The sequence below is a fragment of the Dipodomys spectabilis genome, unplaced genomic scaffold, assembly GCF_019054845.1.
Source record: "Dipodomys spectabilis isolate Male_0828 unplaced genomic scaffold, ASM1905484v1 ptg000125l, whole genome shotgun sequence".
NCBI lineage: Eukaryota > Metazoa > Chordata > Mammalia > Rodentia > Heteromyidae > Dipodomys > Dipodomys spectabilis.
Window position 1 is genome coordinate 11662165 of NW_024870802.1, and position 25921 is coordinate 11688085.

General features: G+C 49.1%; 3 protein-coding genes across 11 annotated transcripts in view; all 3 read left to right on the forward strand.

Annotated features, from left to right (window-relative positions):
• Positions 1-11723, forward strand: part of Oga (O-GlcNAcase) — a 35558-nt gene extending 23835 nt beyond the window's left edge. For both annotated transcript variants that reach the window (XM_042689641.1, XM_042689642.1), the window contains 6 exons: positions 1408-1493; positions 2455-2559; positions 5284-5369; positions 5660-5852; positions 7000-7159; positions 9832-11723. In XM_042689641.1, coding sequence (XP_042545575.1) covers positions 1408-1493; positions 2455-2559; positions 5284-5369; positions 5660-5852; positions 7000-7159; positions 9832-9968 — 767 coding nt within the window. In that variant the 3' untranslated portion in view covers positions 9969-11723. The remainder of the gene's footprint in view (positions 1-1407; positions 1494-2454; positions 2560-5283; positions 5370-5659; positions 5853-6999; positions 7160-9831) is intronic.
• Positions 11724-12560: 837 nt separating this feature from the next.
• Positions 12561-14569, forward strand: Npm3 (nucleophosmin/nucleoplasmin 3). 2 transcript variants are annotated; one of them, XM_042689389.1, is made up of 6 exons: positions 12561-12705; positions 13034-13119; positions 13322-13441; positions 13548-13641; positions 14055-14176; positions 14274-14569. In XM_042689389.1, exons 1-5 carry the CDS (start codon positions 12588-12590, stop codon positions 14165-14167), a joined length of 531 nt encoding a protein of 176 aa, XP_042545323.1. In that variant the 5' UTR covers positions 12561-12587; the 3' UTR covers positions 14168-14176; positions 14274-14569. The 2 variants fall into 2 exon arrangements, with proteins under 2 accessions (XP_042545323.1, XP_042545324.1); XM_042689390.1 differs by having other exon boundaries at positions 14082-14176.
• A 5032-nt stretch (positions 14570-19601) lies between these two features.
• On the forward strand, positions 19602-25116 carry Fgf8 (fibroblast growth factor 8). 7 transcript variants are annotated; one of them, XM_042689565.1, is made up of 6 exons: positions 19665-19696; positions 19781-19997; positions 20337-20423; positions 20706-20853; positions 23831-23937; positions 24792-25082. In XM_042689565.1, exons 1-6 carry the CDS (start codon positions 19665-19667, stop codon positions 25080-25082), a joined length of 882 nt encoding a protein of 293 aa, XP_042545499.1. The 7 variants fall into 7 exon arrangements, with proteins under 7 accessions (XP_042545505.1, XP_042545499.1, XP_042545502.1 ...); XM_042689568.1 differs by having other exon boundaries at positions 19781-19817; positions 20673-20853; XM_042689569.1 differs by having other exon boundaries at positions 19781-19817.
• The last annotated feature ends 805 nt before the right edge of the window (positions 25117-25921 follow it).

The window sequence follows — 25921 nt, forward strand, 5'->3', positions numbered from 1 at the left end:
TGAGGTAGCTCAGGTAGAATTAAGGGTTGTAGGCATGAACTGAAGTCACGTTTGCGCAGCGACTCAGGCATTAACGATGTTTTCATTTACACAGCTCTTCGTACATGCAGCTTTCTTATTGTAATAGTTGGAAGTGCTAGTTATGTTGTAGTCTCAAAGTAGGGGGTAGGGAAAATTGGCTGATCTTAAAGTTTGAGAAGTATAGTTTTTTTCCTACAGTGTAAATCACACTGAGTTATGGAATGGGGCAAGTTCTCTTCATTATAGTCTACAAATTTTGACCCTATTTCATATTTATTTTACAAATATTAACATTTTGTGTATTGAAAACAAAACCCTACCCCTAAAACATGACAAACCCAGTATAATCTCTTAATGGGCTTGAATTGTCAAGAAAAATTTGATTTGCTTTGGGACTGTCTGACTAGCACACTATATATCTTAAACTGATGAGACTGTTAACTTGAACAGGAGTTAGAATGCTGTCTTCCAATGGAAAAGAACTATATTGCGCTGCTAATATCTTGTCAGAAGACTAAGCGGGTGATAAAGATTTGTTTTCCAAATACTTACTTGCCTTTAATGATCTTTTCCTTGTTAGCTAGCTTTATTACCCATGAAGTTAAATAATGACTCAATGTGACCTTAAATAATGACTTAAGGACCTAAAAATCTACTGTTTGCATGCATGTATTTCATGTATTGCAAAGATAATGCTGATTAGAGGATTCAGAAATACTGTCATACTTTCAAGAAAAGTATGTTTTAGTTCTGACACATTAGGAGCTTAATTGGCCCTTCTAGTTCTCAGAATATACCAGACTGGTGTTACACCTCACCAAGTCTGAGTTTGGATTGTCCTTGCTGACATAAAAACCATTGTGTTTCATTTTGCCAACTTAATAACAATTTCTTTTATTTATTCTGCTGACCTTAGTTTTCTGACAAGATTATCCTTTCCCTTTTCCCTTTCCTGTACCCTTCCTTAAAATGTACAATGTGACTTCAGACAGGTTTAATTCCTATATGGGCTGTGATAATAAAATGTCGTAACCGTCTCATTTAAGTTTATAGTGACTATAATTTCATAATGGAGCAAGCAGCTGGCTTGGCTTTATATAGTTATACCTAAAGAATATATAAAGTTGACCCACACAAGTTTGGGATTTACTTTCAATAATTAGAGAACTGTTAAAAGTTATTTTAAATGACCAGAAAAGGGACATCAGTTATGAAATGTCATTATGAATTAAAAAATATAATTATTATCACAGCCTTACCCTGAAACCCTGGAATATTATTGTTAGAGAGCTATTTCCACGAAGTGTTTGCTAGTTTGTTGGACATTTGAGACCCCAGGAAATCCCCTTTCTCGTAACATTCTCCGCTTGGATCTGATCTCAACAGGGTGTCGTAGTCATTCTTCAGCACAGTTCTTAATTGGAGACCAAGAACCCTGGGCCTTTAGAGGTGGTCTAGCAGGAGAGTTCCAGGTATCAATATGAATTCACAACTGAATTGACATTTTCTTTGTTTTATGAGAAACCTTATGTTGCGCATCAGATGGCTGGAAGGATTGGTCTGCCGAAGGCTCTCTAGTCCCAAATTTAATTTAGTTACATTGCTGGATTTTAAATCAAATTTTCCTCCTCTTTCACAGTAATTTCTGAAGGAGATGCTGCCAATCCCCCCGCGCCTGCGCAGCGCAGCGGCTCTAGGTATACACTTCACATTGTTTCTTTGCAGGTCGCACAGCATTTAAATCTGCGCCCGCAATGCACAATGCGCGCATGCTTGTCTGCCAGTGGAAACTCCATGAGCAAAAAAAGATGACTAATTATATTATGCAAATTAATAAAGGGCTTTTGGACATTTTTCCAGTTATTATATCAATGTGTGCTTGAAAGAGTCATCTGTTAGTGGAAATATGAACGAATATGAGGTGTTCTTTTGCTGTGGAATTTGTTCATGGACTTTTCAGGTACTCTACTTTTCTCCCCCCAACAGGTGCTCTGCTGCGCACAGCAAACTGAAGCGCATTGCTTTGGGGATAAAGCGTCTCCTGGACAGATAACCCTCTTCAGACCAAACCTCTCCTCCTGACATTCTGTTCTGCCATCTTGTAGTAGAAAGATGGTCTATTTAAGATTGATTAAAAAAAAAAAAAAGATATGCCATAATTGGAATAGTTTTTTTTTGTTGTTGTTGCTTTTATTGTAAATTTAAACTCTTAATAATATTCAGTGTGTTACTTAGTTTGGGTAATTTCTATTCAGAAGCATTCCCCATTCCCAGCAAAGAAGTGTTTATATAGTAAAGCATAGTATACCCCTCTTCTTTAGGTCTGCCTGCAGTAGCCAGTTAATGTTAAGTTGGTAATCTGCAGTGCACACTCATTTAAAGAAATAGTTATTTTCCTTGTACTAATTCATATCCCTCTTTTTCTTCCTACAGCGTTTGCTGCCAATTGATGGGGCAAATGATCTCTTTTTTCAGCCACCCCCACTGACTCCTACCTCCAAAGTTTATACTATCAGACCATATTTTCCTAAAGATGAGGTAATTGTTTATTAACTTGTATGATTGGTTATATGTATACCTGCAAATTTCCTTTAAACTTACTAGTTAAAAGAAGACCCTTTGGTGTTTTAAAATACAAACTTTACTGCTTTTTTCTTTTTTTTCCCCTAAGATCCAAATCTAGGGCTTTGAACATTTTAGGAGGTACTTTACCACTGAAATGCACCTCTGTGTGCCAAAAAACCACCCTGTTATTTTTGGTTCATGTTTTTATTCCATGATTGGTTGACACTATTGTTTTAAGGGCTTGTCATGGGACAGTAACAGCATAAGAAGATAATAGAAAAGCTACTTACTTCATGGTTTGTGTCTGGGAAATAGAGAAAATTGAGGGCACTGGAATAAAATATTCCAAAGGCGCAATGCAGTGACCTCTTCCTTCCAGCTAGACCCCACCTTCTAGAGTCTCTACCACCTCCCAGTTGTGCCATCAGAGATCCTGCTTTCAACACTTGAGCCTTTGCTGGGGGGGAGGAGATATTCCAGATCAAAATTGTAACTGCCCATTAACCTTAAAATACAAACTTCAGACAGAAGAAGTTAGCTAAAATTCTGGACAGAAACAGAAAAACATGAGGAAGAGCCTAAGGGCACCAATATCTTGGACTTGTAAATGTGCTAAGTTCTTCAATTCTTCTCTTTGAAAAGTCTATTTGGATGTGGTGGCTTATGCCTGTAATCCTAGCTACTTAGGAGGCTGAGATCTAAGGGTTGTGGTTCAAAACCAGCCAGGGCAAGGAAAGTCTGTGAGACTTTATCTCTAGTTAACCACAAGAAACTGGAAGTGGTGCTGTGGCTCAAGTGGTAGTACACTCACTTTGAACTGAAGAGCTGAGGGATAGCGCCCAGAGGTCAAGCCCCACAAGCGACAAAAAAAAAAAAAAAAAAAAATCTAGATCCAGCTGAGAACTGGTGGCTCATGCCTATAATCCTAGCTACTTGGGAGGCTGGGATCCAAGGATCATTACTCAAAGCTAGCCCATGTAGGAAAGTCTGTGACACTCTTCAATAAACTACTCAGAAAAAGCTAGAAGTGGCATTGTGGCTCAAGTGCTAAAGAACTAGCCTTCAGCCAAAGAAGCTCTGGGTCAATTCCTAGGTCCTGAGTTTGAGTTCCATGCACAAAATAGTTCAGACCCTTTCTCCATGAAGAGGTGGACACAGTGGCAAGTGTCCTAGCTACCAGGAAGCCTAATGTGGATGGGATCATACCTAGATGCATGATCGGGCAGGAAGCCAGAGTATATTAAAAGTTATGAACAATTCTTTGGCTCAAGTGGTAGAGTGCTAGCCTTGAGGAAGAGGCTCTGGGACAGTGCTCAGGTTCTGAGTTCAAGCCCCAAGACTGGCAAAAAAATAATGAACAAAAAATTAGGAATAGAGGTATGCAGCTCAGTGGTAAGAGTGCCTGTTTAAGCAAGCATAAGGCTCTGAGATCAAATCCCAGTTCTGTCAGACATTGGTGGCTCACATCTACAATTCAAACTACTCAGGAGGCTGAGATCTGAGGATCTGGGTTTGAAGCCAGTCTAGGTAGAAAAGTCTGACACTTATCTCCAATAAGGTGGTAGAGTTCCAGCCTTGAACTTAGAAAAGCTAAGTAAAAGTGAAAAGCCTTGAGTTTAAGCTCCAGTGCCAGCATAAAGATAAAGAAAAACCCAATACTGATAAAAATAAGTCAGGGCCTGGGAAGGTGGCTCAGTGGTAGAGTACTTGCCTTCCATACATGAGGCCCTGGGTTCGATTCCTCAGCACCACATAAACAGAAAAAGCCGGAAGTGGCGCTGTGGATCGGAACTGATGGACAGTGCCCAGGCCCAGAGTTCAGGCCCTATGACCAGCAAAAAACAACAACAAAAAAACAAATGAACTTAGAGTTGTAATTACAAAATACTGTGTCTAAATTCTGTAATTTTCTATTAATACTTACAGACTATTGACAGTTGGCTATAAAGGAAAGCAATCCTGGCTGGTGACTCAGCGGTACGGTACCTGCCTAGCAAGCGTGAGGTCCTGAGTTCAACCCCCAGTGTGGCCAAATAAAGAAAAAAGAAAAGCCTGATTAAAGACAGTAACAGCTTTAAAACATTGTCTAATGATTCTTAAGTAAAGTTGAGAGACTTTGCCTAGAGTCCTCAGCACTCAGAAGGCTGAGCACAGTCTGGATTACATAATGAGATCCTGTCTCAAAAAGTGAAGTTGAGAGACTTTCAAACTCGTAAGTTTGCTGGATTTTCAGTCCACACCTTAACTACTAAAAACCATACCCTATGAAATAATTTTCAGTGTTGATTAAATCCATGCTATTTTCCACAAATGACTCAGTGAATATCTTTTTTGTTTTTTGTCTTGGTTATTCTGGAGAATGAACTCAGGGCCTTGAGCATGCTAAAGCAAGTATTCTTGCCACTGATCTACAACCTCAGCCCAACAGATTCTTTAATAAAACATAAGTAATGTTGGCGACAGGTCAGATATTTTGTCATTTCCTCCTAAGACTGACCTATACCTCTTTTTTGTTTTTTTTGTGGGTGAGCAGACTCACTATGTAGCCAGGCTGGTCTTAATTCTCCAACCTAACTCAGCCTGCTGAGTGCTGGGATTAAAGGCTTATACCACCCTGTCCCTGACTTCTTAAAAAGTCATTGATAGACTACGTTGTCATTTTTTTTGATGTGTTGCCTAACTAGATTATATTTTCAGGCTTCCGTATACAAGATTTGCAGAGAAATGTATGATGATGGAGTGGGTTTACCTTTTCAAAGTCAGCCTGACCTTATTGGAGACAAGTATGTGATGTTTATTTGGACTTGGGGAGTAGACATTTCATAGCCAGGTTTATCAGGTTGGGGAGGTGATAACTGAAAAGAAATGCTTTTTCTTTAGTCCCAGGTTATCTTTATTAAAATCTAGAAATGTTATCTTTATTAAAGTCTAGAAATGTGTTTATTTCCAATTTCTTTTATACCAAACGTAGTTTGCATGTCACCATTGAAGTACATTGAGCCTTGTATCACTGAATTCTGAATTTCGTGTTAGTAATTTATAAGCTTATTCTAGCCTCTTTCCTTCTGAGCAGGTTAGTAGGCGGGCTGCTTTCCCTAAGTCTGGATTACTGTTTTGTCCTGGAAGATGAAGATGGCATATGTGGTTATGCCTTGGGCACTGTAGATGTGACCCCCTTTATTAAAAAATGTAAAATTTCCTGGATTCCCTTCATGCAGGAGAAATACACCAAGCCAAATGGTGATAAAGAGCTCTCAGAGGCTGAGGTAATACACTGGTTTAGAATTACACTATGGTTAACAGTTTATTTTACTTGTTTTCATAAAATGCTTATTAAAATATAAAAAGTAAGCCAGGTGCCAGTGGCTCACACTTTTAATCCTAAATACTTAGTAGGTTAGGAGGTTGCTATGTAACAATTGGAGTTTAGAGCCAGCTGGGCAGAAAAATCTGGTGGAAGACTCTTGTCCCCAATTAACCGGTAGAAAGTTGGAAGTACAGGTGTGATTCAAGTGGTAGACTATCAGTCCTGAGTGCAAATGTGTGTATGTGTGTGTGTGTGCTTTCTTTACTGGCTTTCTATTTATTTTTGCACTGCTAGTGATTAAACAATAGGACCTTGTTCATGCTAATAAGCAAGTTTTCTACCACTGAGCTACACTCCTAGCCAAAGCCCCAGGGCTTTCTAAGTTAATTTCTTACAGAAAATAATTTTTAGAACTTTGTTGTTGTTGCAGTGCTCGGAATTGACCTGGCTCAAGCACAGTAGGCAAGTCCTCCTACCGATGAGCTATAGTTGCAACCATCTCTGGTCCCCAGTTGTTGTCGTCCTCGTTGTCATTGTCTTTTTTTTTTTTTTGGTCAGTTATGTGGCGCTGTCCCTCAGCTGTTCAGCTCAAGGCTAGCATTCTAGAACCAGTTGAGCCACAGCGCCACTTCTGGCTTTTTCTGTTTATGTGGGACAGTGCCCAGGCCCAGAGTTCAAGCCCCACAACTGACCAAAGAAAACAAAAATTCCTTGTGGATTTTTATGCTCAATAAGTGTCTTTCGGTGTATATTTTGACATTATCCTTTTTCTATTATTTGTGTTCTTCCTCTTTTCTAAAATTCTTCATCCTCCCTGTAACAAAGCACCTCAGGTCTCTTTTAGACTTTTATGTGTGTATACGGCATTAAAGATTAAACCCAGTATCTAAGTAGTTTGCTATTGAGCTATATCTACAATATCTACAGCTGCCTAGATAAACTTTTTTAAACTGGAAATATTTTAGTTATATAATATTCCCTGTGCTACACTTAGGGCATAACTAACTTAGGTAATAATTAATGCTGCTTTCAGTTTCCCGTTGACTTGAGTTCTTGGATATAGATACATAAGTAATTGTTGAGTCAAAAGATTCTAACTTTTACAGAAAATAATGTTGAGTTTCCATGAAGAACAGGAAGTATTGCCAGAAACTTTCCTTGCCAACTTTCCTTCTTTGATAAAGATGGATATTCACAAAAAAGTAACTGACCCAAGTGTGGCCAAAAGCATGATGGCTTGTCTCCTATCTTCACTAAAGGCTAATGGTGAGTATGTTTTTTTGGACTTAGTGTTATTTGGGCAGAGAAGTATTTCAGAATAAAAAAAGAAAGGAAGTGAATTGTCACTTTTTCTCTTGCCCACTCCCTTTATGAGTGTGACAGGATATTACCATATTACCCATCTGGTGCAAACTTGTGGCCTCAAGCAATCTTCTTTACTTCTTCTCCTCCCAAGTAGCTGGGACTACAGGCACATGCTGCTTTCATGCAGTCACTGAAAAGTGTTATTCTTTATACCAAAAACACTTACTTTGAGTCCCAATTTAATTTATGGGCCAGAAGGTCTATAAATAAGTAGTAATAAATTAAGTGAACTTAGCCTGGCGCCGTTGACTCATGCCTCTAATCCTAGCTACTTAAGAGGCTGAGATCTGAGGATCGCAATTCAAAGCCAGTGTGGACAAGGAAAGTCTATGAGACTTTTTTTTTTTTAATAATTGGTTTTAAATTTTTAATGTTTTTAGTGAGGAAAAAGTCATAGATTGGAAAGTATCTTTTAAATCAACAGACCCAACATATAAACAATCAAGTTTAAAAACTACAGTAAACGGGCTGGGAAGATGGCTCAGTGGTACAGTGCTTGCCTTGCATGCCTGAGGCCCTGGGTTCGATTACTCAGCACCACATAAGCAAAAAAAAGAAAAAAAGCCGGAAGTGGCACTGTGGCTCAAGTGTTAGAGCGCATTGAGCTGAAGAGCTGAGGGACAGCGCCCAGGCCCAGAGTTCAGGTACCCCATGACTGGACCCCTCCCCCCCCCCCCCAAAAAAAAAAAAAACTACAGTAAAGCCATTTTGGCTCAGCATTCCTTTCTCCTTTATTTATTCAAGATCCATTAATTATACTATTTGAATGTAAGCAAATGTGTATGAACCTTGAACTACAACTCATCTAGTCGTACCACCAACTTGAAATTTCTTTTCTTACATTAACAATAAATGTAATAGAGCAATAAATAGGATTGAGGACAAAAATTATACAGTTATCTCAATTGATGTTAGACTCCTTTTTTTTTTGTCAGTCATGGGACTTGAACCCTGGGCCTGGACACTGTCCCTCAGCTCTTCAGCTCAAGGCTAGTGCTCTACCATTTGAGCCACTGTGCCACTTCCTTTTTTTTTTTTTTTTTTCTGGTGGTTTATTGGAAATAAGAGTTTCACAGCTTTTCCTGCCTGGGCTGGCTTTGGACCTTCACCCTCAGATCTTAACCTCTTTAGTAGCTAGGATTATAGGTGTGAGTCACCAGTGCCCAGCTCTGTGAGACTCTTATCTCCAATTAGCCACCAGAAAACCAGAAGTGGTGCTGTGGCTCAAGTGGTAGAGTGCTAGCCTTGAGCTGAAGAGCTGAGGGACAGCACCTAGGCCCAGAGTTCAAGCCACACGACCAACAAAAAGAACACAAAGCAAAACAAAAAATGACTTTAGTTTTAAGATTACATACATAATAATCTGTTGAATATTCTTTTTAACAACTCTAATATAAAAGAAAAAAACAACTTAAGGTTAGGCATGATAGTACATGACTGTACTCAGCACTAAGTGGTCTTAAAGAGGCTGGAGCGTTTGAGGCTAGCATAGATTACAATTCTCAAAACAAAATAAAAACCTCGAAACTACCAGGCACTGGTGGCTCATGCCTGTAATCCCAGCTACTCAAGAGACTGAGATCTGAGGATCATGGTTCAAGGACAGCCTGGGCAGGAAAGTCTGTGAGACTCTTCATCTCCAATTAACCACCAGAAAAGCAGAACTGGAGCTATGGCTTAAAGTGGTGTAGTGTGCTAGCCTTGAGTGAAAGCACAGAGACAGCAGTGCCCAGGCCCTGAGTTCAAAACCCATGACAAACAAAAACCCCGGAACCCTTGGGCCATACAAAAAATGAGTAGTTTGTCAAACTTTAATTTAGGAAGTTTTGGCATATGAGAGTATACTTTTCTTTTTCTTTCTTTTTGTTGTTGTTGGTGGTGGTCATGGGTATTCTCCCTCAGCTCTTCTAGCACTATACCACTTGAGCCACAGTGCCACGTCAGGCCTTTTCTGCTTGCGTGATGCTGAGGAATGGAACCCAGGGCCTCATGCATGCAAGGCAAGCACTCTACTAATAAGCCACTTTCCCAGCCCTACTTTTCTTACTGTTGGCACTTACATGCCATTTTAGTCAATGGTGTCCTCTTCTGTGGAGCATCCAATTTAGTTAATGTAAATTTATTTAATGAAAATCCTCAGTTGTTGTACTTGGATTCACAGAAAAGAGAGAGATGTCATAGAATATACATCATTCTATTTGCATTGGCTGTTTTTTTTTTTTGGTCAGTTGTGGAGCTTGAACCCTGGGCCTGGGTGCTGTCCCTGAGTTCTTCAGCTCAAGGTGAACGCTCTACCACAGCACCACTTCCTGTTTTCTGGTGGTTTATTGGAGATGAGAGTCTCATGGACTTTTCTGCCTGGGCTGGCTTTGACCCACGATCCTCAGACCTCAGCCTCCTGAGTAGCTAGGATTACAAGCCTGAGTCACCAGCACCCAGTCTGCCTTGGCTTTTGACATAGGCTGGAATAGGCTCTGTCTTGAGGCCCTAAAACGATACTTGTGATGTGTTAAAGAAAGTTGTCACTTACCTCGTTTACTTGTTTACCTTGTAAACATTTGCTTCATTTCTAGGTTCCCGGGGGGCTTTCTGTGAAGTGAGACCAGATGATAAAAGAATCCTTGAATTTTACAGCAAGTTGGGCTGTTTTGAAATTGCAAAAATGGAAGGCTTTCCAAAGGATGTGGTTATACTTGGCCGTAGCCTGTGACATTTGTCAGCATTGGAAGCTGTTCAAAAGTCTTTTACCTCCACCTTGTGATTGGTGTTGGGGTCATCATAACAGTTCATCTTCCTGAGTGTCAACAAATCAGCCAATTGAATTGGAAACAAAGAAAATTACACACTTTCAGACTACTCACTGGTTGGAAGAAGATAGTATTGCACAAATCCTGTGTGAAATGGATGTTGGGCCCTCTTTTGGGTCTTGTGTCTTGTTAGGTGCCAGGACCTCTTACATGGGCTTATATAGGGAAAAGGGTCTTCAATAAATGTAGTCAGCACTACTCTGTGCATCCAGTGTGGTTGCATTTCTCACCTAACAGTAATCAGAATCACTTTGTCATTCTTTAGAGACATGGCAGTGCTGAGAAAGACTTAGTAGGTTTCAAGGCTTCAGGGTGGATTTTCCAAGTAAGATGGTTGTGGCATTAGTTTAAATTTTTAGTTTGGGGCAGGTACTCTGTTTGTTTTTTTTTTTTAAGTCATGGCCAATTATCTTTCTGTAGTAATAACCATTGGTTCAAGCATGTGCTTTGTAGGGACAAATGTGCAGTTGTTTGTGGCGAAAGCCTAAAATCAACAAACGTATAGATTTATTTGTATATAAGTTGTAGTCTATCTTTTCTGTTTACTGTTTTGAAATACTTTTTTCCTTTCAAGATTGAAAGGTATTGGTTTAGGATGGCACTTTGAATAATAATCAGTGGAAGGTAGATTTTCTTTTTATCTTTTTTATTCTGCTAATAAGCTTTATTTTTTTTTAAGTGCCTCCCATATAGGGCTAGGCCATGACCATTTTGGGTATGAGAGCCTAACTTCATAGGATGCTGATCTGTTGCAAAGTGGATTCACTTCTGAAAATTAACAGATCAGCATGTGAAATGTTAGTTTTGACATCTTTGTCGGGAGGGTAAAGGGGCTGGGCGGTCTCATTTGCCCTTTGATCAGCTGTCATTTGATGTCAGTTACTACTGGTTTAACTGATGGTCTTTAATTCTTGCATGTTTGTATCTAATTTTTTAAATGAAGAAATGAGTACACTAATCAATGATTTATGGTTACCATTATTCCTTTAATCACAGATTTTGAAAGCTTCATGTATTTTAATTTAGCGTGGTGTTTTTAAGGGTTCTGAGCATGAGGCTGGCCGGTAATCTGCAGAATTCACTTTTTTCATCATGACTGGATTTTTCCTAGATTCTTAACTGTATTTTGTTCCCTGCAGTTTTATATCAGCTGACATGAGGGAGTCAAACCAGAAAACTTAATTTTCCTTCTTGAACTATTGGAGGATGTAGTGCATTGGGAAGTTGAAAATAAGTTTGCATTTTTGAGGGCTGAAGTGAAGGAAAGATCCCTACTAGGTGTTGTTTAAGACCAGTAAATGTTACTTGGTTTTCTTTGAATACATCTCAAGCAGTAGAGAACAGTTTATAGCATTTTATCTGGAGGATTTCAGTCACCCTCTTATGGAATCAGGGTTTTTATACAAGTTGCTTTTGATTTTTATCTTGGCTTTTAATAATCATTTTGCTTGATTGGTCACACATCTTAACTGTGAAACAGGTCTGTACTCATCACTCTTGGATTGTAAAGTGCTATGCTATCTTCCATGGTTACGAATATTTATTACGGTTGGAATGACATTTCATTGTTTAGATCACAACTCAGTTCCTGTAGATAATGAGCTGTAAAATTATCTGATGATCATGCAAGAAGCAAAATAAAACTTGAAGTGAACCTGTGTGGTAGTATACTGTGTCTTTTACTTCCTGTCTGCTGCCTACCTTCTTATGCCACGCCTACAAACAGGATTTGTCCTCTCCGAAGCTGTTCCAAGTAGAGACTGGATACTAAAGGCAGCCCTCCTCCCATTTCCACTAAAGAACTTAAAAGGCAAAAGCTCAGACAAATTAAGACTAGTTTTCAGCTAAGTCACCTAAAATTGTGGTAGGCATGCAACGGCAGTTACCAAGCTTCTGCTATATGTAGGTTAAGGGTTGTACATAAGCACCAGCTTGTACAAGCAAAAGGGATAAGATGGTAGGACGGAAGAAGTAGCCTAGTGGAATGTTCTGGGCTGATGGGGAGTTATTCAAAAGTGTGGGGGGGGGGGTAGGGCTGGGAAATGTGGCTTAGTATGTAGAGCTTGCCTAGCATGCCTGAAACCCTGGGTTAGATTCCTCAGTGCCACATAAGCAGAAAAAGCCAGAAGAGGCACTGTGGCTTACATAGAGTGCTGGCCTTGAGCTTTTGCTCAGGGACAGTACTCAGGCCCTGAGTAGTCCCCAGGACTGGCAAAAACGAAGTGTGAGGGTAGCTAGGAGCAGTAGGTGAATCCACATGTAAGCTACCAGGGTGTACTGCTACAATATCCTGACACCTGGATAGCTAGTCGCTAGGGCCATTAAGACACTCAGGTGGATGTAGGTAGGGGTTGTGGTACTAAACCATTTCTCTGAAACTTGCCACAAGTGCTGGCACAAGGCCGGCACCGTCCAGGGCGCCTCCCGAGGGGTTGAGCGGCTCCTTTAATGGGCGTGGCCGGAACTGGCCGGGGCGCCGCGTTCCGGACGTGTCGGGGCGTGGCCTGCAGACTCCTTACAGCATGGCCGCCGGTGCTGCTGCTGCTTTAACGTTCCTGAGCCCGGAGAGCCGAGTCCGGGCCGGGGGTGTCAGGGGTCAGCGGAGCCCGGCCCCGGTCACCATGGACAGTTTCTTCTTCGGTACTGGGGGAAGGAGGGGCTGTGGGTGGTTCTGGGGCGGTGGGCGGTTAGGGATGACGAAGAGCGCGAAGGTTTGCACCACGTGTGTGCGGAGCGGGGGGCTCCTGGTTCCGGGTGCAGAGAAATCCCTGCATGGCCGCCGGAGCCAAGGGGGCCGGGCGCCCCTGCCCGGAGCCCCATTCCTGGGGTCGCCAGGCCGAGCGTTGCTGGTGTCAAGGGACCAGCGAGGCCGGTGCGTCTCCGCCTGCCCACGGGGGAGGAGCTCAGGGTGTCGGCGGAGCCCCTCCCCGCCCTCCCACCCTCACGCCCACCCTCCTCTCTCTTCCAGGCTGTGAGCTCTCGGGCCACACTCGCTCGTTCACCTTCAAAGTAGAAAAGGAGGAGGATGCAGAGCACGTGTTGGCATTAACTATGGTGAGGGACAGGAGGGCACTTGGCGATGCGTGGACGTCCACAGGGCAACTACAGCGGCCCTTCCCATAGCTTTCGCGAGCTCCCTCATTGGGAGTTATCTCTCCCTAACCTCGAAGGCTGGGGCAGGTTCTAAGGGAGGAGGCTTTCCTTGTAATCTGGCCTTCCTGAGGAAACCCTAAAGCCTTGTATATACCATTCCCAGCTCTGCCTCACCGAGGGGGCCAAGGACGAGTGTAATGTGGTGGAAATTGTGGCCCGGAACCATGACCACCAGGAGATTGCAGTACCTGTGGCCAATCTCAAGTTGTCTTGCCAGCCCATGGTGAGTTCCCCAAGCATCTTTGGGGTAGGGCGGGGGGGAAACTGAGGACTGCTGTACCCATCGCTTGATCAAGTGGGCCAAGATTTCATTCTTGTCTTTCTCCCAGCTCAGTCTGGATGACTTTCAGCTTCAACCACCTGTGACTTTCCGGCTGAAGTCAGGCTCTGGCCCTGTACGGATTACTGGTCGGCACCAGATTGGTGAGAAGAGGGGTGATCTCTCTCTCTTTTGCCTTTAGTGGATTCTTCATCAGGCCTTCCCCCCAGTTCCACAATCCTATTCCATCCCAGCCTCTTCTCCCAGTGGGGCCCTGTCCAGTCCTGCATGTCTTTCTAGCTGTGCCTGGGAAGTGATGTGGCTTCTACTCTGTTCCATCTAAGCCTCCCTCCCTGAGCAACCTGCCTCAGTTCCTCCCAACTCCAGTGATGTGGACTCCTCTGGCTCTTTCTCCCCCAGTTTAGTATCTTGAGTTTCTTCCCACCTGGACCATAAACTATAGGCAAGTCAGGGGTCCCTGTCAACCTAGCATCACAGGGCATGTGTGACCTGTGTGTGTGTGGAAGGGGGAGGGGGGTTGCTTTAACTTCCCCCTCTATGCTTGTGGGTCCACTAGTTACTATAAGCAATGATGTTTCTGAAGATGATGAGAGTGAAGAGGAAGATGAAGAGGAGGAAGCTGAGTTGTCCCCTATCCTTCCTGCCAAAAAGCAGAAGGGCAGGCCCTAGCTCTCTTTGGTGAGTTGAAGGGAGAGGTACCTAGCAGAATTAAGAGCGGGGCAGAAGGAGCAGTTGAGGTTCTAGATGCTGACCTCTTCTTTTTTGCTCTTCTCAGGTCAAGTATCTGCCTGCTACATGTGCTACACACCACATTCCTGGACAAGTGTGAAGAACTGTAAATGTTTCTTCTTCATTGCAGAGGAGAGTGTAGGTCAGGACTTGGGTGGAAGAGTGGGGAATGGTGTTAGGATGGCCAGGGCAATCTCCATACGGCCTTGGTCCCACACCATGCCTATCTCTCCACTCCTCACGAGCATTGGAAGTCAGTATTTGAAGACCAGAACGACATATTTTTAAACTTTTTACATTTTTAGATAAATGTTTAAATAAAGTACTGATGGGGTTTTGCAACTTGTTTTGTGTGGCTTTTTCCCCATGCTGGAATATTTCCCTAGGGACCACCAGGTGGCACTGTGACAGCACAAAGGGTGGCCCTAGACTTGGAAGGTGAAAGAAATGTAGGTCCTAGGCCAGGACCAGGCCTAAGACTCAACGGCTTTGCTGAAAGGGGTGTGGGGGTGGCTCCCAATCCAGCTCTTCAGTGTCCCTCCAGGTGGGGGAGGGCCATCACAGGAGGTTATCAGCTTCCAAACAAGGGGTCTGGGCCTCTGTCAGCACTCAGCCTGATGGGCAGGGGGGCAGATAAGCGGGCTTAAGAAGCCTGAGGAATGTGCATCCTTAGCCCCATGAGGGGGCTCAGACCCAGAGAGAAGGCCTGTGAGGGGTGGGGTGGGGACCAGTCTTTGCTCCTCCAGTCTTTCAGGCAGGTTGAGCAGAGCTGAACTCTAGAAACCTGATTCCCAGGGCCAGATGGAGGGAATTGGCCAGATTGGGTGACAAGGAAACCAGAATCCGGGTGGCCTGGCATATGGGGACAGAAAGAGGCCCTTGGGAATCAGCCTCCTGGGCTAAAGGTTCCTGCTCCCCAGCACACCGCCTGGTGTTGGGGAGTTGGGGAGGGTCCCTGGAGTCAGGTGGTTCTGAGGCCACCTGATAGGTGTTCAACCTGTACACAGTGGGAAGGAGTGTGCATGTGTCCAGCTCTGGGGTCAGCAGTTCAGCAGCTGTGTTGGGGGGGTCAGTGCCCCACAAACAAACAAACAAAGGGTTACCTCTCCAGACAGCCTGGGGCCAGACAGGCTGAGGATGGACAGAGAACAGAGCAGGGGGGTCAGGCCAATCAGCTGCCCCATGAGTGGGCATGAGAGAGGGGCCCCTAGATAAGAAAGGGCTGGTCTTGGGGTAGGTGAGGGCGACTTCAAGTTTCTCCCACAATATGGAAAAGCAGTCCCTTCTCTTCACAAAGAGATTACTCCCTACCTTGGCAGTGTGTTAGGGGATCCAGTGATCAACTGAATTCCTTTTTGAGGGCAAAAGAAGATGCCCTCCTCTCTGTGTTGGATGATCGAGGTCACAGGTTGCCTCTCTACCCCAAGAGAACTTTTCCAAAATTCTACCACCACCAGCTTGTCTGGTTTGGAACCATTCACACGAATGAAGAGCAAAAGGAGCGGGGACGACGCCCTCTGGTGGCGGTTCTGTTCCCTAAGCAGCCTGTCCAAAGGCTTGTGGGCATGCGAAGTTGTCCCGACAGCGGAATGTTAGGCCCAGAGCTAGGGTGTCAGTCACTGAGGCTGGTAAGCATGCCTACAATCGCTCATTTATTCATTGGAAGGACTTGTGCTGGAGAGAGGAGTTGGGCGACGACATTCCCTTGGTTCCTCCTGGTGGCAGCCTCCGAGCCCCCGACGCGTGCTCAGTTGGAGGCACCCACTCACCTTTCCGGGCAGCCTTCCAGGACCAGCCGTCTGCCCCCCTCCAGCTCGTGGCCCCGCCCCGAAAGCGACCCCCTAGGACGCAGCTGATGGTCCATTGTATTTCTCCCCTGGTTTGCCGCTGGTCGTCCCGGCGCGGGCTGGCGGGCTGCGAGCGCGTTCCTGCCCGCAGTGGGGGCCCAATCCACATCAGCCTCCCTCCGTCTCGGAGTTGCCAGGCCCCATGTGGCGCCCCGTGCACAGACCTGGGAATTGCTTTTACTCCTTCCCGGATCTCACCTTTCCTAGATCCCCCTTTCTGCACCTTCAGCACAGTAGGAGAGCTGCCGACTCACACGAGGGCCTCCGAGATGAAGGTGCACGTCGGCGTTTCGAGACGGAGGGGGGGACTCCTCGCATGGGGGGGGGCGGCCCTCTCAGACGGGGTGCGAGGCGCGAAGCGCTGTCTCGGCGATTTGCATTTGAACTGTCTGCGGTCAGCGGCGCTTTGAACGCCGGGTGCGGGAGGCGCGCGTCGCAGCGAGGGGCAGTCGAGGTGGCCGGCCGCCGCTGGATGGCTTTGAGGGGCCTGGGACAGGTTGCGGGGCGAGCGGGGCGTTTGGGTTTCAGCGAGGGCGTGTGCGCGGAGGGAAACCGTTTGTGTTGGCGACAAGTGTGTTTGTGTTTGTAGGTGAGGGAGTGTGTGTGTGTGTGTTTGCGCAGTGTGTGGGGAGGGTGGCGGGGAAAGGTGGCCCGGCTGTCACTCAGCGATCAGGTTGACAGGCACTCCCTCATCTGGGCCCGGGAGCTCTGATTGCAGATTCGAGGAAACAAAATAGCAATTGTAATTACGGGGCTTTGATAAGATAAAGGAGCGAGGGAGCTGGCCGGCCGGCGAGCGAGCCGGGGAGGGAGGGAGGCCGGAGCAGCCCGCGGGGGCCCAAGCGGAACATTTGCATCTGTCAGTCACGCAGCCTACTCCCACCCGAACCCAGCGCCTGCTGCCACTGCAGGGGTGACCCACCCGTCCCCGTTCCCCAGAGACACGGACTTTGGGGGACAGGGTGAAGTGGAAACAAACTGTTAGTGAAGATCCAGCTCGTGGGAATTTCTGAATGTAAAGGAATTTGGTCCCTCAGAAACCTGTGGCATGGGTTAGGAGGGGTACCAGAACTGCACTCGGACCCTTTAGGTCTCAGGATGGGGGGGGGGGGGGGAGAAGAAGGCTTGTGAAGATGATTAAGATTCAGTCCAAGATCCTTCGAACCTTCTGGGGGCTCCAGAAGCCAGGTGAAAGGCTGCTCTGAATCACCCCACCCTCACCCCCCACTCTAGACCCTGTCTACGCTACTAGACAGGATGGCTGCCTTGGCCTCTCCCCCGGTCCCTATTCTGCTCCTCAGACTTATTTCCAGAGGGTGGTGGTATCCATGTTGGGGAGGACTTTCCCTTTCAGGAAGTGTCCATTCTCGTGTTTGCATTTCTCCATCCATCCATCCATTCAAATACATACAAAGATAAATATTTTTGAAGGCCTGCTATGTTCATGGCATGAGGTAAAGACTGAACAGACATCTTTGCCAGCATGGAGCAATGCGGAAAGGCAGACAAGACGTCATGGGACAGACCTCTAGACAGAGCCCAGTGAAAGAACAGGCGTGTCTAGGCTGCGGTCACTGAAGCCCACCTGCCCTATTTCCTCGTGAAGACTCCACTTCTCAGTGGGGTTGAAAGGAGACAGCACCTCGCAAACCTTTAACACATAGAAGCGCTCAAGAAATGTTTAGACTTACTATCTGCTGGTGGGAAGGGAAAGGGGTTTCCCTGTGGATGTTAATCAGGGACTGAAGTCTAAATGCTCAGCCAATTTCTTCATCATTCATTCATTCATTCATTCATTCATTCATGCAAATAACTGCAAAGCAACTCCATCCAACTCTGTGCCACAAACTGCAACACCTTAGCTAGTTAAGATGTCGCCCTTGCCTGCAGGTCTGTGTGGGCCAGAGGCAAATGACCAGACTAAGGAGAGGGAAGCAGGCGGGTTCAGTTCAAGGCGTCTTTTTTTTTTTTTTTTTTTTCTGAAGAGGAATGAAGAGAGACAAGCCCCCAAACTCTTTTCCTTTCTATCAACTGGTCAGGGTTCGCACTTATGGCTGGGAGGAGGACAAGGTGGACACACAAAAAGAGGAGTAGGCAGCCCCTGGCTGTGTTGCCTGCCTTCCTCTGACCTAGTAGCTTCCTGGGGCTCCTCCAGCTCCTCCAGCCCAAGCCAAGGGGCATGGAGGACCAGTGGGGAGGAGACTGTGGGCCAAGGCAGCAACAGGGTAGGACATCCATGGCTCTAGCTGTTCCAGAAATACTGGTCGTAGACACTCCTACCAGCTCAGACAGTTCCCGCAGAAGCAAAGTTGTGGCTCAGGATTTCCAGAAACTCAATGAGGTGAGAGACTGAGAACGACTTAGACCACCAGTCCTTGCCTTCGCCATGATATCCAACCCTTCTCCCCGCCCTCCCCTCAGGTGACACAAGGCCCCAGCTCTTGTCTAGTGCAGGAGCGTCAGTTCTTGTTAGGGGGGGAAAGGGGGATGGGGGGGGGCTGATGGCCTGGATGGAAGTCCCTTGCCCAAGAAAAGCCGGCGAGGGTCCTTTTTGCCCCGGTTGTCTGCAGAATTTTCGGTGGGCGCGGGGGCTGCCCGAAACATCTGGGCTTTTCCTTCCTGTCCGGTGGCCCGTGAGTCGGTTCAGGCTTCGGGCTAGTGAGGCTGGGGTGAGGAGGGAAAGGGGTAGGGTTGATAGTGATAATGGGGTGGGGGGACCCGGAGGCTCCTTGGAGATGGAGTGAGGCAGGAGTACCACGCGGGGCTGGGTAGTTAGCAAAAGTTGGGGAGTCGGGTCCCGCGTCGGCGAGACACGCTCTGCGCGCGGCCCTTCGTGCCAGTCAGTGCCAGCGGCCGCTGGCCAGGGGCGTGCGGGGCGAGCGCACAGTAGGTGGCCCAGACAGCGGCGGTGAAGCCAGGGCACAAACACGCGCGTGCCCCCCGCGGGGAAGGAGCACCAGGAGGTCCCGCAAGTCGGGCCTAGGGTCTCCGGACCCCACGGAGCACACTGCCCCTAGGCGCCCTAATCCTGCGTGTCCAGACCCCCCCCCCCGGGGAGCGCGCGAGGGGACAGACCTCGGGGTTGGGGGAGGCGCCAGACCCCTCCCCTCGCCCAGACCCCCCCCCAATCCCAGACCCGCCCCGGGCCGCCCCGCCCCCGCCCCCGGGCTGCGACCCGGCCCCAGCTCGCAGCCGGGGGCTGCGGGCTCCGCTCCCCCCCCCCCTCGCGCCCGGTGCGGCGTCCCCCGCCCCACCCCTCCCCCTCCCTCCCCACCTACCCACCCACCCCGCCGGCCCGTTACCCTCCCGCCCGCTCCGGCTCCTGAGCAGCCAGCGGCCACCGGCTCGGGCAGCGGCGCAGAGCGGAGCGGCGCGCGCGCGGCGAGCACGACGTTCCACGGGACCCGCGGAGCCGCGTCGCGATCGCCGCTGGGCCCCGCACCCGAACCTTCCCCGGCCGCCGCCCCCTTGGCTTGTCCACCTCCACCCCCACCACCACCACTCCCACCCACCTCCCCCCCCCCCCCGCGGCCGCTCGCGGGACGGCGCGATCCCGCCCAGGCGGCTCGGTGCCCCCGGGGCCGCACGCCATGGGCAGCCCTCGCTCCGCGCTGAGCTGCCTGTGAGTACCGCCGCCGTCCCCGCGCCCCCGCCGGCCCGCGCCCGTCGCGCCCGCCGCTCACCCGCCCGCTTTTGTCTCCCACAGGCTGTTGCACTTGCTGGTTCTCAGCCTCCAAGCCCAGGTAAGGGGCGCTGCGCAGAGCCGGGGGCCGGGCGGGCCGGGTCGGGTCGGGGGGCTGGAGGACCGACTCTGCGCCCAGCGCAGCGGGGCTGCTCGGAACCTTAGCGACCCTGCCCCGAGCTGCCCCGGGGAGGGAGCGAAGGAACAGAGTGGTAGAGCGCTGCCTAAGGTCACACAGCGAGTGAGGGACGCGATTGGAGCCCGAGGTTTTTGAGAGCGGGCGCAGACGAGCCGGGGAGGGTGGACGGCAACGCTCGGAGCAGCCACACCTGGCCTCTGAGTTGGGGGACAGCCGGAGCCGGGGCGGGGGGCACGGGGGCATCTGTCACCGGGGCAAGTCTGGGCGCAAAGACCCTTTCCGAGGCCTTCTGGGGGAGACTTGTGATCGATCGGTTCGGCCCCAGGATCGGGTACCCAGGTCCTCTGCGCTCTCCGCGTTTGCCCCCTCAAGTTTGTCGTTAGAAATGTCATGGGTGGGGTCCAGCTGCCCCCCTTACTTAAAAGCACCCTGCTCCTCTAGGAAGGCCCGGGCGGGGGGCCTGCGCTGGGCAGGGAGCCCGCTTCCCTGCTCCGAGCTGGCCGGGAGCCCCAGGGTGTTTCCCAACAGGTGGGTCCAGCGTCTCCCTCATCCCGGGCTCATCCATCCTGGGCTGGGTCTTCGGGACTCCCTCGGGTGGAGGCGGGGGCGCGGGGGGGGGGGCGGGCGGCGGAGCTGGCATGTTGGGAGGGTTCCCCCTCAGTCCCTGCTGACTGCCTGACGCAGCGGGAGGGGGAGACAGGGTGTTGGGGGGCCACTCGGGCCCCTGGGCGGAGTAGCATTATAATGGCGTGCTGTGTATTTTTCAATTTCCTAAAGGTAACTGTTCAGTCCTCACCTAATTTTACACAGCATGTGAGGGAGCAGAGCCTGGTGACGGATCAGCTAAGCCGCCGCCTCATCCGGACCTACCAGCTCTACAGCCGCACCAGCGGGAAGCACGTGCAGGTCCTGGCCAACAAGCGCATCAACGCCATGGCAGAAGACGGGGACCCTTTCGGTAAGGCGCACGGCCCGGGCACCACCTCTGAGGAAAGGTAGCTTGTGGCCGCCGAGGCTGCCACCCTCCCCTGCACTGGCCAGAGGCCTGCCTGCTCCCCACCCCAGAAGGGAAGGAGTTAAGAAGGCTGAGAGCCTCGATGGCCAGCTGGAGAAGACCCAGGGGAAGCGACTTGGCCCACAGGTGCCCCCCTTCCTGCCCAGCAGATAAAAGCATCCAGGACCCCCCCCCCCCCACACACACCATAATACACCTCTACCCAGCTGCAGGTGAGGCAGAGGGCTCCAGGGAGGGCCTCCCCCCAGTTTAAGGGAAGCTCTTGAAAGAGGATCCAGTGGCTAGGGTCCACAAAAGGTGAGTGGGAAAGAGAAAGAAGAGAAATGTTCCCCGCCCCCACCCCCACCCCCAGACCTCTCATCTTGGCAAAAGGAGATACTGTGAACCTTTATGTTCTTTGATCAGAGGGTTCAGTTGCACACGGGGGTCGGCCTGGAAGGGATCGCTCTGGGCTCCACTGGGCGACACCCCAGGCGGCTGCCGGCGGTTCCCGGCTCCCTGTGGGGTGGTGAGTACTAGGAGCTACTGCAGGCAGAGACCCCGGGACTGATTGATTTCTAAAACATTCAATATTCCTGCCTTGAAACGTGGCCAATTTCCAGACTTGTGGATGTACCAAGAGAAAAGCAAGCCCTCTGGGCGGCTGGTGTTGTTTTTAGAGAGCGATTATTGTGAGTTTCAAACCCTTTAAATAATGACCAAGTTAAACAAGCATGAAAGGAGAAAGGAAGACTCTATTAAAATGCAATAAAAAGGTGAGGCATTTTAAGAGCTAAGAAGAGAAATGAAGAATGATATAAAACAGCAAAAAGAACAAGCCCCCCCTCTTTTTTTCAGATGTGGAGTTTAAAAGGAGTTGCAAGTCTGTAAATGTTAAAAAAAAAAAGAGAGAGAGAGGTTCAAGATTGTTCTCTATGAATCTCTAGAGAGACCCCCGCGTCTGGCAGAGCGATTAAAACTCTTCTTACTTTCACCTTTTTTAACATTTCCTGAATACTTTCTCCTCTTCTCTAGCCAGTTTTGGGGGATCGAGTATGTCTCGCTGCATTTTTTGTGCATGGACGTAGCTGACTTCCCTTCAAAGCTGGAGGAGGAGACATAATTTTCCTGGGATAAATCTGTCACTGGGGTGGAAGAATAGGTTTGAAAATGTTAAGCTTTCCAAAAGCCCGGTTAGGAAAGGCTCTATATGCTGCCGCCCCAGCTCCCCAGCTCCCATCTGTGAAGGGAAGGAGAATGGGGGGCTCTCTGGGTGGGGGTGGGGACAGCCTGCCCGGTGGCCCAGTTCCCCTGCTGGGCTGGCAGAGCCGGCCTATGGACCCTTTGTCCCTCCAAATTGGCTGCTTGCTGCCCTTCTCTGCTGCAAGGAAAGGAACGAGTGTCTGGCTCCTTCAAGGTTTACTCTACTGGAGCAAATGGCCCAGAATCCTAGGATTTTGAGGAAGGAAGGAGAGATCAAGCGAATGGGGATGGCAGTGGGGGGAGTTGTCTTCAGACAGCAGAGGAGGTTTGATGCCCACTTGTCTCCTTAAACCCAGAGTGCTCCGTACTCCCTTCCTAAGAACAGAGGTGTTAAGATGTGCATCCAGGACAGATAGAGTGTGGGGAAGATAATGGAGATGTCCTGATTGCTTCGCAAGGGTCCAGGAAGAGACAGAGGCACCCACTTAGTCCTTACCTGCCCTCTTATGACTTACTGAACTAGGGTCTTTCCAGACCCTGAAAAGAAACCCCTCCTGGCAGACCCAAAAGGGATGAGCGGACTTACTGGGTCCAAAAGGGAGTGAGTGGGAAAGGAGTTGCAAGTTGCATTTCCCAAGTTAACTTGGCGCCAGACAGGGGGGTAGGTGGCTAGGTCCTGTCTCTGGGCCTATTTGAAGTGGGAGCTGGTCACAGACTGGGCAGGAAGGGCTGCCCACCCTGCTGAACTCAGTGCCCTCTACCCTTGGTGTTGGTTTTAGAGACAGAACTGTGTGAGAGCTGAGTCTCCAAACTGCTTTCTTAAAAGGGAGGGCAGAAGCCTCAGCTCCTCTGTCTTAGGTTTCCCTGTGTCTGTCTCTATGTCTATCTCTGTCTCTGTTCTCTCTCTCTCTCTCTCTCTCTCTCTCTCCACAAATGGCCTCTAAGAAAGCAGTTGCATAGAGTGGTGGCAGGGACCCACTTCTGGGGGCAAATTGGCTGTCTAAGGAGGGGGGGGGCTAGGAAGAAGGCACAGAATTGTCTCCTGGCTTCAGGAGCTCAGGATGAGGCAAGCCGGCCTGGTAATTGGGTGGGAAGCCCAGCTGTGCTGGAGGTTAAAGCGAGAAGATGACTGAGTTGTTGATGTCTAGACTATGAGGCTGGTCCTGGTCACTGGGAAGCCAAGAGAAAGATGCAGAAGCTTCTCAGCTGATGTCTGAGTTTCTAGAAAGCAAATTGGTTTTGGGCTGAGGCTGTGTGTGCAGGGAGAGCTGTTTTCATCTCAAAGAACAGGGCTCCCAGAAAGGTAAAGGTAAGGTTCAGGGTAGATTGGTCAAGGCTGTGAGATCAGGCCAAGGTGGCAGGGACAGGAGAGAATGCTTTTCCTATTAGCTGCAAGATGAGGTAAACACTATACCTAGATGTTCACCTGCAAGGCATGAGCCCAGAATATTCTGAGTTGGAAGGATCTTCAGAGATCTTTTGGTTAGCTATGGAACTATAGTCAGGTGAAATGTTACTTTGAACCTTGACCTAAAAGTTCTTACCGTCTAGGCCCAGAAGTGGGAACTGAGGACCAGAGAAGTGACTCCACCTTTCTCATGACTGCCCAGTGCATGATAGCACCCACGATTTGGGTTCCTGGCCCTTGGAATGGTTACCATTGGGGCCAATGGGGATAAGGCTATGGACCAGAGGGCCCAGGGACCTTCTAGTGACCATCCTGCATCTTCTCCGACAGCAAAGCTCATAGTGGAGACTGATACCTTTGGGAGCCGAGTTCGAGTTCGGGGAGCTGAGACTGGGCTCTACATCTGCATGAATAAGAAAGGGAAGCTGATTGCCAAGGTGAGCCCCCACCACCCCAAAGGAGGTGATCCCTGGGACTTTGGGGGGGAGGGTGGTGGCCTGGGCTGCCTGAGCTCCTCCAGAACACTCTTGAGCTCTGATCTCAATAAGGTGGACAGAGGGAGACATGGCCACCTCTGGGTTACCTAATGATGGGTTGTGAATAAGGAGAAGAAAACTGCTGGAGAGACAAAAAGCTATCAAGACAGGAGAAAGAAGGAAGGCTAGAAAAGGGGCTGGGGGGGGGGGGAGGTTGGTAAATTCCATATATCTTTTTAACAAATCGCCAAATTGCTTTGCTATTATGTCCAATTACATGGTACCAGCATTTGGAATGTTCAGAAAGCCGCAGGCCCAGCCCCTCTGCAGAGCTCTGAAATGGACCCATTAGTCACGGCTCCTCTCCAGCCTGGAGCTCCCCTCTTCCAGGGCTTGGGGGCTCAGACTGACGTCCTAGGCCTCCCCTCCCCCATAAGGTGGCTGCCCTGGGGCCTCCAGAGCTGGACGTCCTGAGGGGCTGAGGTGTGTTTGTGTGTGAGGGGGGTAGGTGGGGAAACTCAGCCAGACTGATGGGCAGGAGGCCAGAGCAGAGCTCGGCTCCCTGCCTCTCTGCCTCGTGCCCAGCCCCTCCGTAGACAGCCATGTGTCACTGCTGCCCAGGAGGACAGGAAGTTGCCGGGTGGGCTGCTGGTTGTAAGGGATTAGAGGGCGGGTGCCTGGGCAAGGGGTGTGGCCAAGCTTCTGCCCCCCTCACCATCTGCTGGGGTGCCCACCTGCTGTCTGGGGCCGCTGGCCCGCTGCCTCCCGGGGGAGGGGGAGCTCTGTAACACCGCAGCTGGCCCCTCTACCTGCAGAGCAATGGCAAAGGCAAGGATTGCGTGTTCACGGAGATCGTGCTGGAGAACAACTACACGGCGCTGCAGAATGCCAAGTACGAGGGCTGGTACATGGCCTTCACCCGCAAGGGTCGGCCCCGCAAAGGCTCCAAGACACGCCAGCACCAGCGCGAGGTCCACTTCATGAAGCGGCTACCACGGGGCCATCACACCACCGAGCAGAGCCTGCGCTTCGAGTTCCTCAACTACCCGCCCTTCACGCGCAGCCTGCGGGGCAGCCAGAGGACTTGGGCCCCGGAGCCCCGATAGGCCTGCCAGGCTCCTCCCCATGGCCCCGCAGCCCAACCTACTCTTGGGAAGCCCGTCTTTAGGAGCACCAGAGAAAACTCCAGCAAGAGGAGGGTTGGCTGAGAAGGCTGAGGAGGAGCTGGGGAGCTGCGGTTCTAGTTGTTGATATTGTTTGCTGTTGGGATTTTTTTTTTTTAACCAAAGAGAGGCTCTATTTTTGTATTCCATTGGCTGTGGTGTCTTGTCTTCTTAGTGCCCAGGCATGCCCATCAATGGCCTGCACTGGGTTCCTGGGGTAGAGGGCTCTCTGATCTGACAGAGGTACTCCTGAGAACAGACACCCCAACATTAGCAGAGCAACTGGCCAGGCAGCTGAGAAACCTTTGCACCCCAGGTTGGGCCAGGGGCAGTTCCTTAGGGATGGGTACAGTGAGGGCAGTTGTGTACTAGTTGTTATTAAATGATTGAAATGCATAACTTGCATATTAGGAACATGAGTTGGAAAGAGAGTCTTCCTGGGGCTAGTCTTGTTTCTCTGCTCTTCCCATCAACTGGCTCTGTCACCTCCTTCCAGCTCTGCCTGTCAGTGGTCCCCATCACTTTCCTATGGAGGGACTTATTTGGTGGGAACAGAGCTGGGAAAGGGGCCAGAAGAGACTCTGAGCTGGTCCTAGAGTTCTCAGGGACTGCATGGCTTAATGGAGTCACTGCTAACATGTCCCAGGCTACTTCTGCCAGAAGGGTGATCAGACTCAGGCCTGGGCTGTGATCCATAGAAAGGCAACATTTTACGGGAGCGCCTATTTTGACCTGCCCAGTGTATGAGAGACTTAGGTGGGAGATTCCAGAAGTAGTTCTTT

Coding starts and splice junctions, on each gene's coding strand:
- Npm3 (XM_042689389.1), top strand. CDS start 12,588: ATGGCCGCCGGTGCTGCTGCTGCTTTAACGTTCCTGAGCCCGGAGAGC. Junction 13,442..13,547: donor AGTTGTCTTGCCAGCCCATG/GTGAGTTCCCCA, acceptor TCTTTCTCCCAG/CTCAGTCTGGATGACTTTCA. Junction 13,642..14,054: donor TACTGGTCGGCACCAGATTG/GTGAGAAGAGGG, acceptor TGGGTCCACTAG/TTACTATAAGCAATGATGTT.
- Fgf8 (XM_042689565.1), top strand. CDS start 19,665: ATGGGCAGCCCTCGCTCCGCGCTGAGCTGCCT. Junction 19,697..19,780: donor CGCTCCGCGCTGAGCTGCCT/GTGAGTACCGCC, acceptor TGTCTCCCACAG/GCTGTTGCACTTGCTGGTTC. Junction 19,998..20,336: donor TGCCTAAGGTCACACAGCGA/GTGAGGGACGCG, acceptor CTGCTCCTCTAG/GAAGGCCCGGGCGGGGGGCC.